At 35.4% G+C, this 15998-nt stretch overlaps 1 protein-coding gene across 2 annotated transcripts in view; it reads left to right on the top strand.

The window, feature by feature from the left end:
* The window catches only part of LOC113491959, a 135818-nt gene extending 125064 nt beyond the window's left edge, over nucleotides 1-10754 (top strand). For both annotated transcript variants that reach the window (XM_026869181.1, XM_026869182.1), the window contains 4 exons: nucleotides 6379-6575; nucleotides 8190-8421; nucleotides 9496-9573; nucleotides 9988-10754. In XM_026869181.1, the coding sequence (XP_026724982.1) occupies nucleotides 6379-6575; nucleotides 8190-8421; nucleotides 9496-9573; nucleotides 9988-10297 (817 nt within the window). In that variant the 3' untranslated portion in view covers nucleotides 10298-10754. The remainder of the gene's footprint in view (nucleotides 1-6378; nucleotides 6576-8189; nucleotides 8422-9495; nucleotides 9574-9987) is intronic.
* The last annotated feature ends 5244 nt before the right edge of the window (nucleotides 10755-15998 follow it).

The raw sequence follows: 15998 nt of genomic DNA, 5'->3' as shown, positions 1-15998 counted from the left end.
TTGAAACGTACTGAAAACATTTTACGGCTGTTTTAGTATCGCACAGAAACTTTACTGTGCTTAAAATGTATTCAAATTGAGACTGACACATGGTAAACAAAATGTAGAGTAAGGAAACGACAGACGCGACTATAAATGTCGCGCTAAAGCAGTATTAGTTGCAAGGGTTATACTTTAAATGCAGAAAATAATATAAACAGCTTAATTAATGCGCCAAAAGAATAACTTCTATTTTCATATTAACGTTTTAAGATATTGTTTTCTTTTGAACAGAAGATAGATAGAGGTTTTATCACGTTCAATTTAATACCTTAGAAGGTACCATCGCATTTGCCTTTTTTGCCACAGCGTTTCCAGTATAAACTATGCAAAAGATGATTAAGTTTCATACGCTGTGAGTTGATGGAGCGTGGCTCTGCCGACTGTTGAGCCAAGGGGCCACGGCTGTTTGTTCACAAAATTGCCATTTTTATGGCACTCGGGGCGATCATATTGTGGCATTACTTGCTCGTCGTCGCGTCACGTCACTACGTACCAAATACCAAGCTATTTACATTTCGAATCACGCAGAGATTTTTATTTGACTGAATACGCGTATCCTTAGCCCTGATTTACTTTTTTATTGTAGTCAATTTCCTTGCATGCCTAACGAATTGATGTAGACCTATTAGACGCAACACACTGATCTTTAATATAGGTTTTTATTGGATTGTTTTAATTTACAAACAGTGGGATTCATTTTTACGCTATAAAACTTACTAAAGTAAATTAAAAACGTACGTGCGTGATGATAATGTATAAAATTTTACGCATATTTTTCTTAACAAGTTAATAACGCATGTTGCTTCCACGAGAAGCGCTGATGGATACTGATCAAGCAATCATCAATGTTTCTCTACAATTCGTTTCGCGTAAAGCGTAAAAACAAAACTCGTTCTGTAGTAGTCAAACAAAAACCCAACCCTGTTTTACGTACGTCCACTTAAAATAAAGAAATCTCTTCAAATCTATCCCGTTTCGTCACGCATCATGGGAGGATCTTTGTTCATCATAATTGCTGTCCGTGACGACTCATAGCCTGTAATATAGAGAGGCTATTAAACTGTCAATGCCAGAGGGTCATAATCCGGAGTGCGCACCGCAATATGGGCAACATAAATCAGCTAATTAACCCTCCTAGCCCTTATTAACGACATAAATTTCGCGCTCTGAAGCACAGCACTCGAGACGAGATGTTGGTTAATATGCGCATAACATACTCAACGCCATGTCTGCTGGTGGAATTATGTCAGTAAGTGTTGGAGGCCTAATGCGGCTTAAGTACAAGACAATGTTAATCTGAGTTGTCCTTAACAATTATTGCGCAACTTCATGTAATCTTCAGAACGTGAGACAATAATGTGTCTGAGTGCTACTTAATGTTTATTTTGTCTTTACTTATTAAATGCGATTTTTAAACCTGGATATTCTTAACCTTAAGCAAAATAGATGTGGTTTGCGTAACTTCTATAGCCATAAAATGATTATTTTAACTGTATGTAAAAACTTACTTTTTTATACGAAATTCCCGAGTTACAATGTTAATTATCACACTTAGATTCTAAAAAACGGCTGAACCGATTTTAACGAAATTATACTTTTTTTTATATAAATTTGGTTAGTCTGAGAATCAGCAACTATGTGTTTACCATTAGCTACTAACATTTTTTATTCACATTAAGGTTTTTTTCAACTTTTGCAAATAAAAGTTTCGTAAATTCCCTACAAATATTTTTTTAATGTAAAATAACGTTTCCGGGTCAGCTAGTATTTTATATAAACATAGCCATAACATCAGCTATTACCTTAATAGTTTATTTAAACCATTTTCCTGGTCCATGTGTATTTTTACCTTAAGCAATATCAGAACATAAATATAACGCTGGTAATTCGGAACTTTATCCCATTGTTTGAGTTACGTAAAATGTCATTACTGGGTAATCTGAGAGTTTAGCTTTCAACTACTGATGGACGGCGTAACGTAATAGACCACAAAATGATAGTGTGAAAAGTGCGCATCAAAAAGCAGTCTGGGCATTGCAACATACTGCGACACTGGTCATTTCTACCAACCAAACGGTAGAGAAAAGAGCAATTAAAAATGGGAAATGCATAATTACATTACTAGCACGCGTTCCATATCGCGTGGCGAGGGTTATTATAGTTGGGACAAACTGAGGCGTCTCCTCCCCGCTTATCGAACCCATCGCCCGCGCACATGGCGTCATTCAATGCACTTTATTGTATTGCCACGTCACAATCTATCTCATCTGGCACGCGAACTTTTTCATAACATCCCAACGATGCTATCGAGCGGATAAACGGCAGCGATAGTCAAATCAGCCAGAAATATACTTTAAATTATTATAATACTGCTGAGAGCTTTAATAAAAAACGAACATCGAAAGGTCTTCCACTCAGGCAGAAATGGGAAACGTATTTTTCATCAAACTTAGAGCGCCGAGGTCGGCGATGACTAGTCAAATTAAAAACAGAAGAGACCCGAGCGAGCAGCGGAATGAATGTTATTGTACCTATAGTAATTTATCAAAATGTCCGTACCGCTCGACAACTATCGCACCGCGCTCGCTTTATACGAAATTTAACCAATGAGAGAGACGTACAACTCTTATTGCTTTTATTCTCGAGCTACAGATTTATTAGGATCACTGCACTGGAAAAGATAAAATGTTTTGCCTTTGACAGCTCGGCTTTCCATTCTTAAGTAAGCCAAATCACGCCGACTGAATACTAATGTCGGCTTTTCGGGGCTTCTGTTGACCTCAATTGTTTTTGTTAAATAGAAATTAATGCCCATTCGACTAGTCTCAGATCAAAGCAATGACAAATAGTACTCGCATGAATAGAATAAAAACTTTGATTGTGGAGCGTGACAGAGATAAAAGTAAAGTTTTATCTGTATGTGCTTCGCTATTAGCTATTAACATTATAAGAACCCTCTTCCTTTAGGGGTCAGACGATGAGGGGTCGACAAACTCGTGTGCATTCAGCTGTGATCGCTCTCAATGATAGTCGTTAAAACGAACGTACGCACAAAAGATGGATTTAGAGTTGATGCGAAGTCGTAATGTAGGAGTATAAAAGAGAGCGTTCGAAAGTATTACCATAAGCAAATTAAGTAGCCGCTTAGACGTGAGACCACGAGCGTGGGGTAGAGTTGAGAATTAATTTGTAATGTCGAGTGTGAGTCCTACTGGGGGTGCTAGCAAAAAGAGTAAAATGTACGAAGTGGTGTGGAAAAATGACAGAAAACATAAAAAGTCCATTAGCGTATAAAGGCCGTGCTCAACTTAGGCCTAATTGGCGATGAGCCCGCATTAAGCGCACTCGTCTGCAATTTACATACCTAACTGCCCTCCCCTGTCCGCCGACTACCTGAATACAAAAATACTGCGTACTATTTGAGGTGGATGATTTATAATAGTGAAATAGAGCTCTCGGTTTTAAGTGGAGTGAGTTAAGTGGAGCAATACCTAATTCTAAAGTTTGTAGATGTGAAAGTATTGTCATACATACAGAAAAAAGAGGTCAAATTATAAAATCTTTGAATCATATCACATATTTCCTTCTACTTGAACATAAACCCTCCAGCGCGCGTACCATTTTCTAGTACAAGTTGATGGTAAAAATAAAACTCCAATTAAAATCTAGTAATAGACATTTAAGTAGAATCGTCAGGGGTTTAATGCGGTTTAGAGGCGAGTAAGTCTCATATCATGTGAGAACACGGCTGTTACCGGCATGCAGGCATACATGCATAATGCAAAACGACGCGAGCCAGTTACCACGTTCATGGCGACCTAGTCCCCGCACTATTTAGTGATGTAACCGCCTAATGAGGAAAACAAAACGTTGCGCTGGAATTAGATAGCTTAGCCCACAAATGAGGTGCGTCGTGTTTTTCCTCTGGCCTCGCTTGAAGCCGCATTGTGAATGCATTAATACACTTGTGATTTTCCTAATTAATTTCGGATTAGGTTTTGTTACGTAACGTAATGAGTGAAATATTTTATGATGTGCTACTTCATTTATTTTCAGTAGTAAATATTGACTTGCTTTTTATACATTCTTAGACAGACTTATTATTCAACTAACCTATTTTAATTTTTACGATCAATCATGTTTAAGAAAGTTCAATCCGTTCGGAAGCTATGATGCCACAGACAAACAGACAGACAGACACATCTCATCCTTCGTATTGTGGCAAAGCGCTATTTTCAAATTTTATCACGAAAAAAATGAATCCTTGCACAACACTCAACGCCATAGGCCAGTATATACCAATGTCTGCTGCGTTAACTATAATAGAAGATAAAGACTGCACAAACGTTGAATGAGCAATAATAGAGTTATTTAGAAGCCTCTGTACCAAGCCAACGACTACAGTATAATAATATAATACCACGACTTCACGACTCCGCGTTCAGGCTATTTGCATTTCATATTTCTTCTTTTTTTTGGTTTATGTTCGACGTAAAGAATTTAGTAAGACTCCTTTGTCGGTCATAAAGGTGTGAACGTGTGTTGTGTAACTTAGTTGATCTTTATGCCTTAGGGTGTTATTTTTGTAAGCTATTGTCAGCAGATGTTATTTAATCCTTGTGTCACGGGGGTTCCACAAACATTTAAGTTACATGCACAAAGACACCGCATTCGTGGATCACACAAACTCTAGTCCTACGAAGGAGTTCAAATCCAAATCGAATGTTTCTTTTTTAATTTATTATCTACTCTTTCTTTAAAAAAATGCATTTCACTGTACTATGGTGCCTAATTTTGTATGTTTTTCATGCTAAATGCTTTAGTAATTTAAAAATATATTACGAGCATAACCTCACAACTTTTTATTTTCAAGTTACTGTAAACAGTGCCTTTCTTTTAAAATGCAGGCGATACCCTCCTGGGTTTCTAAATTAAAGTCTAGTTTACTACAGCCACATTGTCACCATTAGGTAAAAGCTAGTTTCATTAAATGTAGTTTTGTAGCGTGCAACCTTCTTTTTACTAGTCTTTGTGGTGGCGTGGCCATATTGGTTTTACTTTTTTTGTTTGCCAGTCACTGTATTCACCCTTGTTTTATACGTAACTAGCTCTGACTGGCAGAATAGGATCGTGCAATTTTTCGTCCGTTATTTTGTATTAAAAAATATATAAATGCATTTTCAAGATAAATACACTTAACAGCTTTAAAGAATGTCCAGCCAGGGAACAATACATTTTCATATAGATGCGAGAGCATAAGTTTCGTAATGAAAACTTACTACGGAGCAAAAGTTTTGTAGTAAATAGTGTTGTGTGTTGTGTTACTGCCATCGGCTTGTGCACTATCGAACTTTAAATACGTTAATATAAGTACTATGCACCTTTACATATATTATATGTTATTTGATTAGTAAGCTATATTTTTATACGCAAAGAAATAGAACAACATCTACTATTACATAATTTCCTCAATTTCTCCTCCTTTATTTAATTTACTGTCAGTAATAAACTTTTGATTCCTAATGTTGTTCTAGCAACAGTTTCTCATTAAACTCAAAAGTAACTTTAACAACGTACTTAAATTTTGAAAAATTAAAAGTCACCTTGCTGTGCGTCTATTACGAAAACCCACTTTTTCTTAATTAATTTTATGGGAATGGAAAATACTTTTTTCATAAGAATTATGCCCAAGTTGCCGTGATTTTGTAACTTTAAGCAGAAATGTACGTGAAACTCATAAAAAATGGTATGAATACACGGCCGTGTTAAATGTGAGTTTTTGCGGTATGTAAAAATATAAATGGGGTATTTTTTGTCGTGAAAAGTTTATATGCCCAACACAACGCGAATGTGACTTCGCTACATAAAATGTTAGGACAGTGGATTTGCGAGCGACAGCTTTTAACTTTGTGACCCAAAAGAAAGGTACTTACAATTTTAATTGAGAAATCATGTTAATACTGGCTTTCGTTTGCATTTGCGCTTACGATAGATCCTGAAAAAAATGTCTCTGATTAATGGTACTTACTAGAACACAAACAACATATATTAGATTCTAGCATTAACACTTATCGTTAACCTAATTATTGCTTGAAAGTGATATATTTTTAAAATTTTTACTAATTTTTCAAATCATTTGCTATATATGCATTAATTTTTTTTTATATTTCTATTGATTCCAACAATGTGATTATTTTTTTACTAATTCTATTTATTTTTTGTCAAAGTTGTTCTTTAAACATGAATATTTACCATCCAACTACACTATACTATACTACAATAAACTATGAACATATCTAAGTAGATCTTAATCTAAAATCCTTTTTAAACTTTCAGATCAGGTAGAGGCGCGGCGTACGCGTGCTCTGAAGGCGAGGGCAACGCGCCGAAGTCGTGCTGCGGCCGGCCTCCGCTGCGGCTGTGCGTGCTGTTCCTCGGCGTGGTTGGCGCTTGCCTCGTCGCCGCGGGGGCCGTGTTGGGGGCCCTCAGGCCTCATCCCCGAGCCCCGCTCACACTACTCCTACTTATGATAGGTAAGGAATCTGTAAAAACAGGAACCAGTTCTTCTTGTTGTTTTTTTTTCTAAAGCTAAATGCATAGGTAACCGAGAAATTTCTTTAAGGTGATGGCAGAGGGTATCCTTTTTTCACACGTAGACTCTAAATTGGCTCATTGTGCGATTTTTTTAGGGTAAAAGAACAATTAGTGCGCTAACAATAGGTATCTATGTAAATTACTACACGGCAATTATAATGTCAAGGAATTACATCACGTTTGGTCACCTAATTCAAAAATCTGTATAAAGGAATATCTTTCGCTAAAATGCAATATTTCCTTCATAACGTTATAAGAATTGATAAAAGAAGAACGAGTTGTGAAATTTTACACTGCATCGCTGTAGCTGTTCATTAGAACGAAACCCTTTGTAATGAAGACTTTGATCGCTCAACAGTTCGCCACTCATTTATGCTAAAACATATTTTTTCTTCATAGCTGATTAAAATTATCCAGCTCGATGAGCAAACCGACCAAACGAAACTCAGCGAGATTCAACCGTTCAGATGTTCGCATGCAGATGTGCATAAAATTTAATGTCCGTGTTCTAATATTCATAAATTCGACCGAAACGGTTTTCCACGGTCGACATAACAGACGACCGTAATTAACCGTAAAATAATCTGTGGTGGCTCATTTGTTATTCGCTATGCATATGACAATAACAAGTCTGGCCGCAATCTCATTACATCATCGCCCCTAGAGGTTTCAATTAAACTTCGAATGAGTTTTAGAGTGGAATTAATTGGAATTTCATTAGCGTTAGGGACAAATGATATTGTTACAGGCAAGCGATCTATTGTTGTGCCAACACCGACGGGCCAATTTGTCGATGTCACTCACCGGTAAACTTCACCCATCTGCAGTACTTTAGCTCATGTATTGGAAGCTTATCGACAACTTAGCAACAGCACTAATGAAAGGACGTCAATAACATATAAAAACAAAAAAGCATCAGTTCGATTCGAATCAAATCTAGCTCTACATGCCTTTGTTAAAAAAATATTCATAAATTTCGTTTGTGAGTTCTGCTCTATTTGTTTTAGTTGGGACGAAATTAATACAATATGTACAAAGTCAGCACCGTCAGCGCCCGCCGGATTACCGGAACATATTGTTCGTGATCACGAGCACGAAAGTAATTAACAACAGTTGCTAAATAAGCGTCAGTTGTTGTTATTATCTGTGGCTAATTTCTGACAGCCATGTTACCCATCGTCGTGTTGACATCTGGTGTTAGACGGGGAAATGTATTGAATTTTACTATGAAGTTCATAGTACGTTACAATAAATATAGAGTAGAGGCATGGTAGAGTGTTAAAGGCAGTATTGTAGAGTTCAATGACTTCAAATTAAATTGCTCAATTGCACTTCTTCATCCTATGCATGTTCCTGTTTCACCGAACAATTTACACTTACCATTTTTATTTCAAGTTGCCAAAAAACAATTTGACTCTTTTCAATGATTGTTTCAAAAGTATTATAATACCAAAGTACCTACTTACTAAGAACATCCAATTACACGTATATACATAATATTCTTAGTTATAGATTGATTCTTTCATAAGCCTAATGTAACCATTTGTTCCCAGGTATAGGAGTAGTGCTAGTAACAGCAGCGGGGTTGGCGTGGAAGCTGGGTGCGCGCGACGCCCCATGCGCGCTGCTGGGGCTGCGGCGCGCGTCGTGCCGGCGCCTCGTGCCGCGCCTGCCGCCGAGCTACGCGCGCCCGCACCATCCCTACGCGGCCATGCTCTACCCTGAGTTCCATTATAGGCCACCACCACCCACCTACCAAGCCTCAATGCAAGAATATAGACTCAGGTGTGTACCACATCTATTATAATCATCACTCTACCATTATAACATAACCTTTTATCAACTTTGTTGATGTGTTGAAAGAAAAATAATCAACTTTTAGCTTATTTACACGAAATGATAAAGGCAAGTTAATATATAAAGACACGAATGTATATAGAAATGTATGTAGACAGTTCTTTGATAATTCGTGACAAACGTTGAATCCTTTGACAACGTTTCACGGTAAATTTTTCTGTGTCAGTGTGACTAATCTTATATTAACGAAAGACTCTCTAATGCAATAATGCATACCTGAAGAAATACATTTCTACGGTTTCCATTCAACTAAAACATCTAAATATCGCAAAATGTGGCTTAAATAAATACGTGATGTCTTAAAATTCATAACGTATTTTGGAAACCTGATATCATTTTGAAATATAAAGTCCGCTTCGTAGGACCCCGTCAAAACAAAAACTTGCTAATGGAAGCTAAGGAGGAAGAAAACAAAGACGTGGAGAACATTAAAAATATTTTGCATCCGATGTAAATTATAAAGTATGCTTTCAAAGTTTTAATAGAATATTTATTTTCTTAAGTCTTTGTGGATTCGCATGCTTTAAATGATGTGATTGATATAATTAATAATGGTTTGTTTATTTTACTTAAACATTTTTAACTTCAGTTTTTATTTAGATTGATTTAAAGTCCCAAGCTTTTCAATATATGGAAAAGGTGAATAAGTACTTAAACACATGGGAGCTTTTATCACAGTCAACAAAATCATTTCTCAACCTTGTATACATTATGTAAACTACTACGAAACATACAATCCGCGGAGTTCATAAGGGCTATATTTGAATGGCAACCAAGGCCCAATTTCACTATTTACTATTACCGATGAACCAATGTTATTCCAATTATTATGTTGGCAAAATGCATGCATACGACTAGAGTCAAATTTATATACAATATTTACTTTCATCGGCAATTGTAAAAAGCAAAATTGAGGTCCTGAATTTTTGAAGATTGCGCAACGAAAGAGGTTTTAATACTCGTTTTTTTTTTCAAGTCTAAACGATTCGTTTTTCTTGTCAGGTTACTTCTGTTGGACAGAAGTGCGCCCGCCGTGTCGCCGCCCCCGACTTACAGATCAAACTCAGCCAGTCTAGTCAGGTACGATATTGTAGAGTCAATACAATTGCTATCTGAAACCTATCGCCAGATTGTTTCTGTCTCCAAATGGTTTTCCTTGTAGAAACGAAAATCTCCTATCAAATACGAGACAATGTATCGGATATGAACGACACAATAATGGGCTGTCGGGGCTTTGTGGAATGTGTATTTCGTTTTGTTCTTCAATCGCCTGGTAAAATGTCATATTTATCGATAAATGTAATCAAAATAAGGTCTGAGTCTGAGTATTTTTGTGCATGTGTTTTGATTGTTTGTGAAACCCCCTGCGACACAAGGATTAAAATACTAAATGCGGGAGTCATTTTTAGAAAAGAATTTCTTATTGTATGGAAAACAATCGATTTTAGTAGCCCATTATACTCATTAACTTTATTATTGTTTTGTCACTTGCAGAGGATCAACGGGCGCCGCGTGGTGTGGCTCGGAGTACAGCGGGCCGCCATCATACCGCGCGCCGCGAGCCGACCCGCCCGTCACCGTCACAGACAACCTGCCCACCATCACGCCCATAGACCTCAAATACGTCGACAACACCATCGAAGCTTTACCCAAACCTGAACAGGAGAAGGACCCAGACGAACACCTCGTCACCATCGTCCACACAGACTCACAGCCCGTCATCGTCACCGTATCCGGCTCCACAGCCCTCAACGACACACACACACAACCAAATTCAGAAATCGACATACTAGCACACTTATAACGCTCCAAGCATTAGCACAATACACGAACTAAACGTTCTAGGAGAAATACACTTGATACAAACGCCATCGGAACTAGCCTTGCAGACTCCCGAAGGCTTGTGATAGTTGCAACGATTGACGTGATTGAACTATGTACTAATGTAAAGAAAGTAAGCAAAAAGTGATTTAATATTATACATAGAAAGTGAAAAGTTAATTATTATTAAAAAAATAATTTTCAAAATGAACTTTAGCGGTTATATTCGAGAGCAGGCGTTTTGTTTTGAATGACCGAATAATAAAGTGCATTTGAAATTACGTTCACGTCTAGCTACACTAGATAGTGAAAAGTAGACGATTTTAACCGTAAAATATTCACGAGAGGAATAAATTTAATTGTGCTTCATACATAAAGTTTTAGCGCTCATTCAAAACAAAACTGTGTTCAATGTTTGTGTTTAACTCTGTTTTAAAAATGTAATGGTTTGAAGTACCTTATTATATTATTATAAGTATCGTGTAAATATTTAAAAGCACTGACGTATTTTTCGTTTTAAATAGTGTTGTTATATTTAACAAAATATGTGCCGTGTATATACAATTGATACAAATTATATTAGGAATAAATATGAATAAATAAGTAGTTGATGCAACGATCGATTTATCATTGAAACCAAATCCTTCACCGCGATGTACAACTATGGAACTTGTTATTCATGTAGTGCCAATGGTTCATTATTAGTTTTTTTGTAAATAGAATAACAGTTATTCTTTTTAAATTTGCTTGGATACTAACATATTTAAAGACGCAATTATTGCAAATTTCCCGGTACCGTCTATTGTGTATAGGTGTTCTATTTTTAAATGTAATTTGTTCTTAATATTTATCAACGTCAAAGACAATTACTGGCTTTGGAGCTAGTCTCAATGCTACCCACACACCATTTTAGAAGTAACTGTTCATAATTAAATGACAGTTATAATCTTATGGCTCTGCATGAACTACATAATTAAAAACTTCATACTGGTTTCTGTTATCCTTCAAAAAACCTTTTTCTACTTTTAACTTATTGTATTCAATGTTAATCTTGTTCCTAAATTAAACAGAAAATGATTTAGAGGCATTTTATTTAAAAATCTATTTGGCGGAATATAAGCATTCATTATTCTGCCAAACTTTAAAAGTTATTCAAAATAAATACCACTACATACATATTCCTTTCAATTAATTTATTTTAGATTTTTCGAGGTTTTGAATAGAAACCTTTGATCAAAGAGGTATATTTTAAGTAGTGATATGAATACTACAAAAATGTGTAATTAGAAACCAATATTTATATTAAATGTTAAACCAGTCTTATACAAAATAGCATTGTTTCCGATACCTATCCACAATATATAGTGACATAGTACTGTGTAAAAACTATTAGAATAAGATTTATTGTAACGATAATGTAATAAACATATTGTAAATAACGTTATTTGTATTATAAGAAATAAAGATCTTTAGTGAAACCAAACTTTTGTTTATAATTTATCAACTCATAGTTCCCACTTAATTAAAAAATGATGGTATACCTATATCAATTCAGTAATCAAAACTTAATGGAAGTAAAAGAAAGCCCAGATACAGTCATAATGTTAAGTTAAACAGTTTTTTTATTATAAAAAATCAAATTATGGCAATGACATTTATTTTTGACAAGTGTCTTTCACTTGCCAGTTTAATAAATATCTGAGCGTTTCGCTATTTTGAGCACTCGGGGAAATGTTACTAGTTAACGCTTTGAAAACCATCATCGACTAAGTCGAATGTCAAAAATTTATAAAGAGTTGACTATCTCTCCCAAAATTAAAAAAAACCTGAACATTACAGTTAAAACAAAAGATTGATTGGACCCTCATTGGAAAAAAAATATTTTCATTTTCTATACAAAACAAAAGATACCTCGAACAACAAACAGAAAACAAAAGAAGACTGAAATTTTCCATTAGATACACCAGACAATATATAGTTGTTTATTCATTCCAGATTAAACGACCAACTATTGTTAGTTCTCTCTTTATTAATGCACGTTATGTTAATATTATGTATTTATTTTGCGACAGTATGCGAATATGTATGTAAATTGTCTAGATTTAACATTTGCATAATCGGATTTTGTGGATTTCTGTTAACGTTTTGATGTTTGTAGGAGTGTGGGGCACACTTTCACTAGCACAAAGCCGAGTGCAGATGTACGCGGCACGGATGCTTTAGACATTAAACCAGCTACCATGATAACTTACAGTAATACTGTTGCTCTTGTGAGACAGAGATGGCGCTCTACGTTGTGTATCGCTGTCTTGCTCTACGACTGCAAGTCTTAAAGGATCGTGGTAGGAGTTCTGGCCTCGCTCTAAATAGTCACGGAGAGATGACAAACGTGGCAGTTTGGGTATGTGACCTTACATTACTTGTAGTTTTACGTATAAAATGAAACACGAGATTTATGTCTGGTATAATCAAATGACAAATAACCAAATTTTACAACGTCCATAAGTTTAAGTTGCTATGTTACTGTCTGCTTTAAGATAGAAAATTGGTTAATTGCGAGGCTAATTTGCGACCCTTAGAGTTCCGTACTAAGTAGACTTTAGAGAAACCAATTTGCAGAAAGTAGGTTACCCTTCATTTTTTCTCAATAGCCGTTGCAAAATGTTTAAAAGTCTAGAAGAAGCTTTAAGCATAAAGTAATCCCAGTTGGCGAATTCAACTGTCCCATTATCATGGTTCATAAGTTACACCCTGGTAACAGAAACAAGAACAGCTCAATAGACAGCTGAACTTTAGTTACAACCTAACACGGCTCTGTTTTTCTTTTTACACTTTTGGTATTGAACCCTAAAAAGCAGGGACTGATCACTGACACTTCATTTAATTAAAAGTGAGTACTCTGTATTAATTATGCTCCATTTCATTTTAATTTGTTAAAATGTAATTGTTTTAATGAAAGTATTATAAGTGAATCATGGAACGGACAGAATTTTATGAAAAGAATCGTTCCCACGTAATAACTACGGAACTTCGAGAAAACCCTTTACATGTGTTTAATACGATATCCGAAAAAGAAAATTAAAACAAAACTCTTTAGAAATTATGTCTGCAAAACAATTAATGAAATTCTTTTTTTAATTAAATCTGATTAAACTTTAAACCTTCAAACGCCTGAGTATTTTTGTACTTATCTAAAATAGATTTAGATAATATTAATCTGGAATCTTCAAATTCACCGAGTAAATATATCACGCAAGAGTTTTAGAAGCGAATAAATTTGATAGTTTTATGTCATTCAATAGCTTAATGAAGAATTACCCCTTCATCGTTCATCATCTTTACCAAATAATTAATCGGGACCAAGTCACCATCTCAAATGAAACTAGTCGAACAATTTGAACAAAATTCGTTCCATTTCGAATGCAAATCGAAGCCCAGCCAGTGGAATCCGGAACAATGGTACTCTGTAATTATATTGTAAAGCAATTTTGTCGCGACACCCCACGACGCTGGGAAAATGAAAATCGGTCCAGTATTAATAACGTTCGCTACAATGGCGAACAGAGTGAATGTAATAAAGGAAAAAATTATAAAGGAATTAAACATTTTTAATATAATCTGCAGCACGTTACATACGGAATTTTATTTTCGACGAATAATGCTTCGTAGAGCTTTCTTCCTGTTAGTTAGTGGTAAATAATAATATGTCATTTAGTTATTGTTGCTTTAATTACTTTTACGAGTAAAAATTTGAAGCAAAAATAGTGTATTCTGGACGATAGCGTACATTCTGTGTGTCAAGGTAAAAAGTCGAATTTTGTCTTCGGTCCTTAATGCCTCTTTATAAAATCTATACCTAATTGAAAATCATTTGTTTCAAACACCTCCCGCGGTAAGACAATGCATAAAAATAGTATAGTTCTGGTTAATGCCGATTAATATAAAAAATATCATTGTTCCTTAGTGGTGTAGCTTAAGTTAACATAAAATAATTTATAGCAACATCAACGAGCAGTAAGTACATTAAATAAATCATTGTAAGTTTTCGTAGGGACGTAATCGGTATATTTATTTACATCATCGATTTAAAGCTATACTCAAACTACTCAAAGTAACACGTAAATCGATTATTTACGTTAGCGACCCTCTGTCACACCACAAAACATTATGAATCGAGACATGCGGGCAAAAGATCCGATTACAAGATACGAGTGATCGATAGACGTTCTTTACCGACGGCGCGCAATAAATTCAGATTTTGGCTAGTTATCCCCGGGATAAAGGAAACTATACCACACTTGTATTGATTTATACGCAGAGATGGATCACCCTGTTTTCCTTAACATTCTGAAAATACAGTTGGCGTGGCACTATCTCTTATAACGTATTCTACAAAACACAGCGCCATCTAGTCTTAAATTAAGCACATTTTATGAGTATTAGACAACTGATAAACATATTAATATATATTTCTTAATACATACACAACATAGATAAATTACCCGCATATATACCTAAAACAAAAGGATCGTGCTCATTACATAAACATTTTTCCAGGGTGGGAATCGAAATCACGACCTCCGTTATAGCAGTCAGGGCCAGTAACCACCAGACCAATAAGCCAGAGTCCTGATAGTAAGGCTGTTAGTGATTATAAAGATGGATACGGCTCTACATTATGCAAAACGTGCATCTCGCTTGCACAATTGCAACAGTCTTGTTTAAAGAGGTATTCGTAACGCCCCTGTATTATTATTCGGAATACTTTTGATGCGTAAAAGACTTGCAATTTATTGAACAAATAAATGTTTAATTTAAAGATGATGTTTCCTACTTGCGTAAAGAATAAAAGAGCGCTGATTCGGACTCCCCTTTTAAGGTTTCCGTAGGCAAGAAATAAAAATGAGACCATTTTGCTGAGTCGTCGTTGTCTATCCGTTCGTCTCATCGTCGTAAACAGGCTGTATCTCATGAACTGTATTATCTAAACAGTTGACATTTTTCCAAATGCTGCATTTCTGTTCCACTATAACAACAAAGTCAACAAATGGCAATAATTATTACGATCATAAATTTGATCTTTGACGAATAAATTTGTGGACCACACTGAAATTTATTGGTGGTAGCCCACAAATCAGAACTAAAAACGTTTGCAAATTGATTTCAAATTTAAAGAGCAAAATTGAATTACTCTCAGTTAACATATCTAGTATAGTTTAAATAAAAATTGCAAATCAACCAGTACCTAATTTAATTAATAATAACTACTATATAGAATGAGAAAAAGCTCCGTATTTCAGTCTTAGTAACCAAACTAACAACACATTGAAGACTTGACTTTTATTCGTTAACATTAAAATTTGTAAAAATATTATTTTATACTAGCTGTTGCCCGCGAATTCGTCCCCGTGGTTAGAAGATATTATAAGTTATGATTTATACCTGCCCTGTTTTTTCCACATTTTCCATTGTATCTTCGCTCCTATTAGTCGCAGCGTGGTTTATAGCCTAAAACCTTCCTCGATGAATGGTCTATTCAACACAAAAGGAATTTTTCAATTTGGACCAGTAGTTCCTGAGATTAGCGCGTTCAAAGAAACAAACAAACTCTTCAGCTTTATATATTGGTATAGATATCTTAATATATATAAATCTCGTGTCACAATGTTTGTAATCAATGGACT

This window comes from Trichoplusia ni, chromosome 3 (assembly GCF_003590095.1).
Source record: "Trichoplusia ni isolate ovarian cell line Hi5 chromosome 3, tn1, whole genome shotgun sequence".
Classification (NCBI taxonomy): domain Eukaryota; kingdom Metazoa; phylum Arthropoda; class Insecta; order Lepidoptera; family Noctuidae; genus Trichoplusia; species Trichoplusia ni.
The sequence above is the reverse complement of the archived record's forward strand: the minus strand, read 5'-3'. Positions and strand labels throughout refer to the sequence as shown.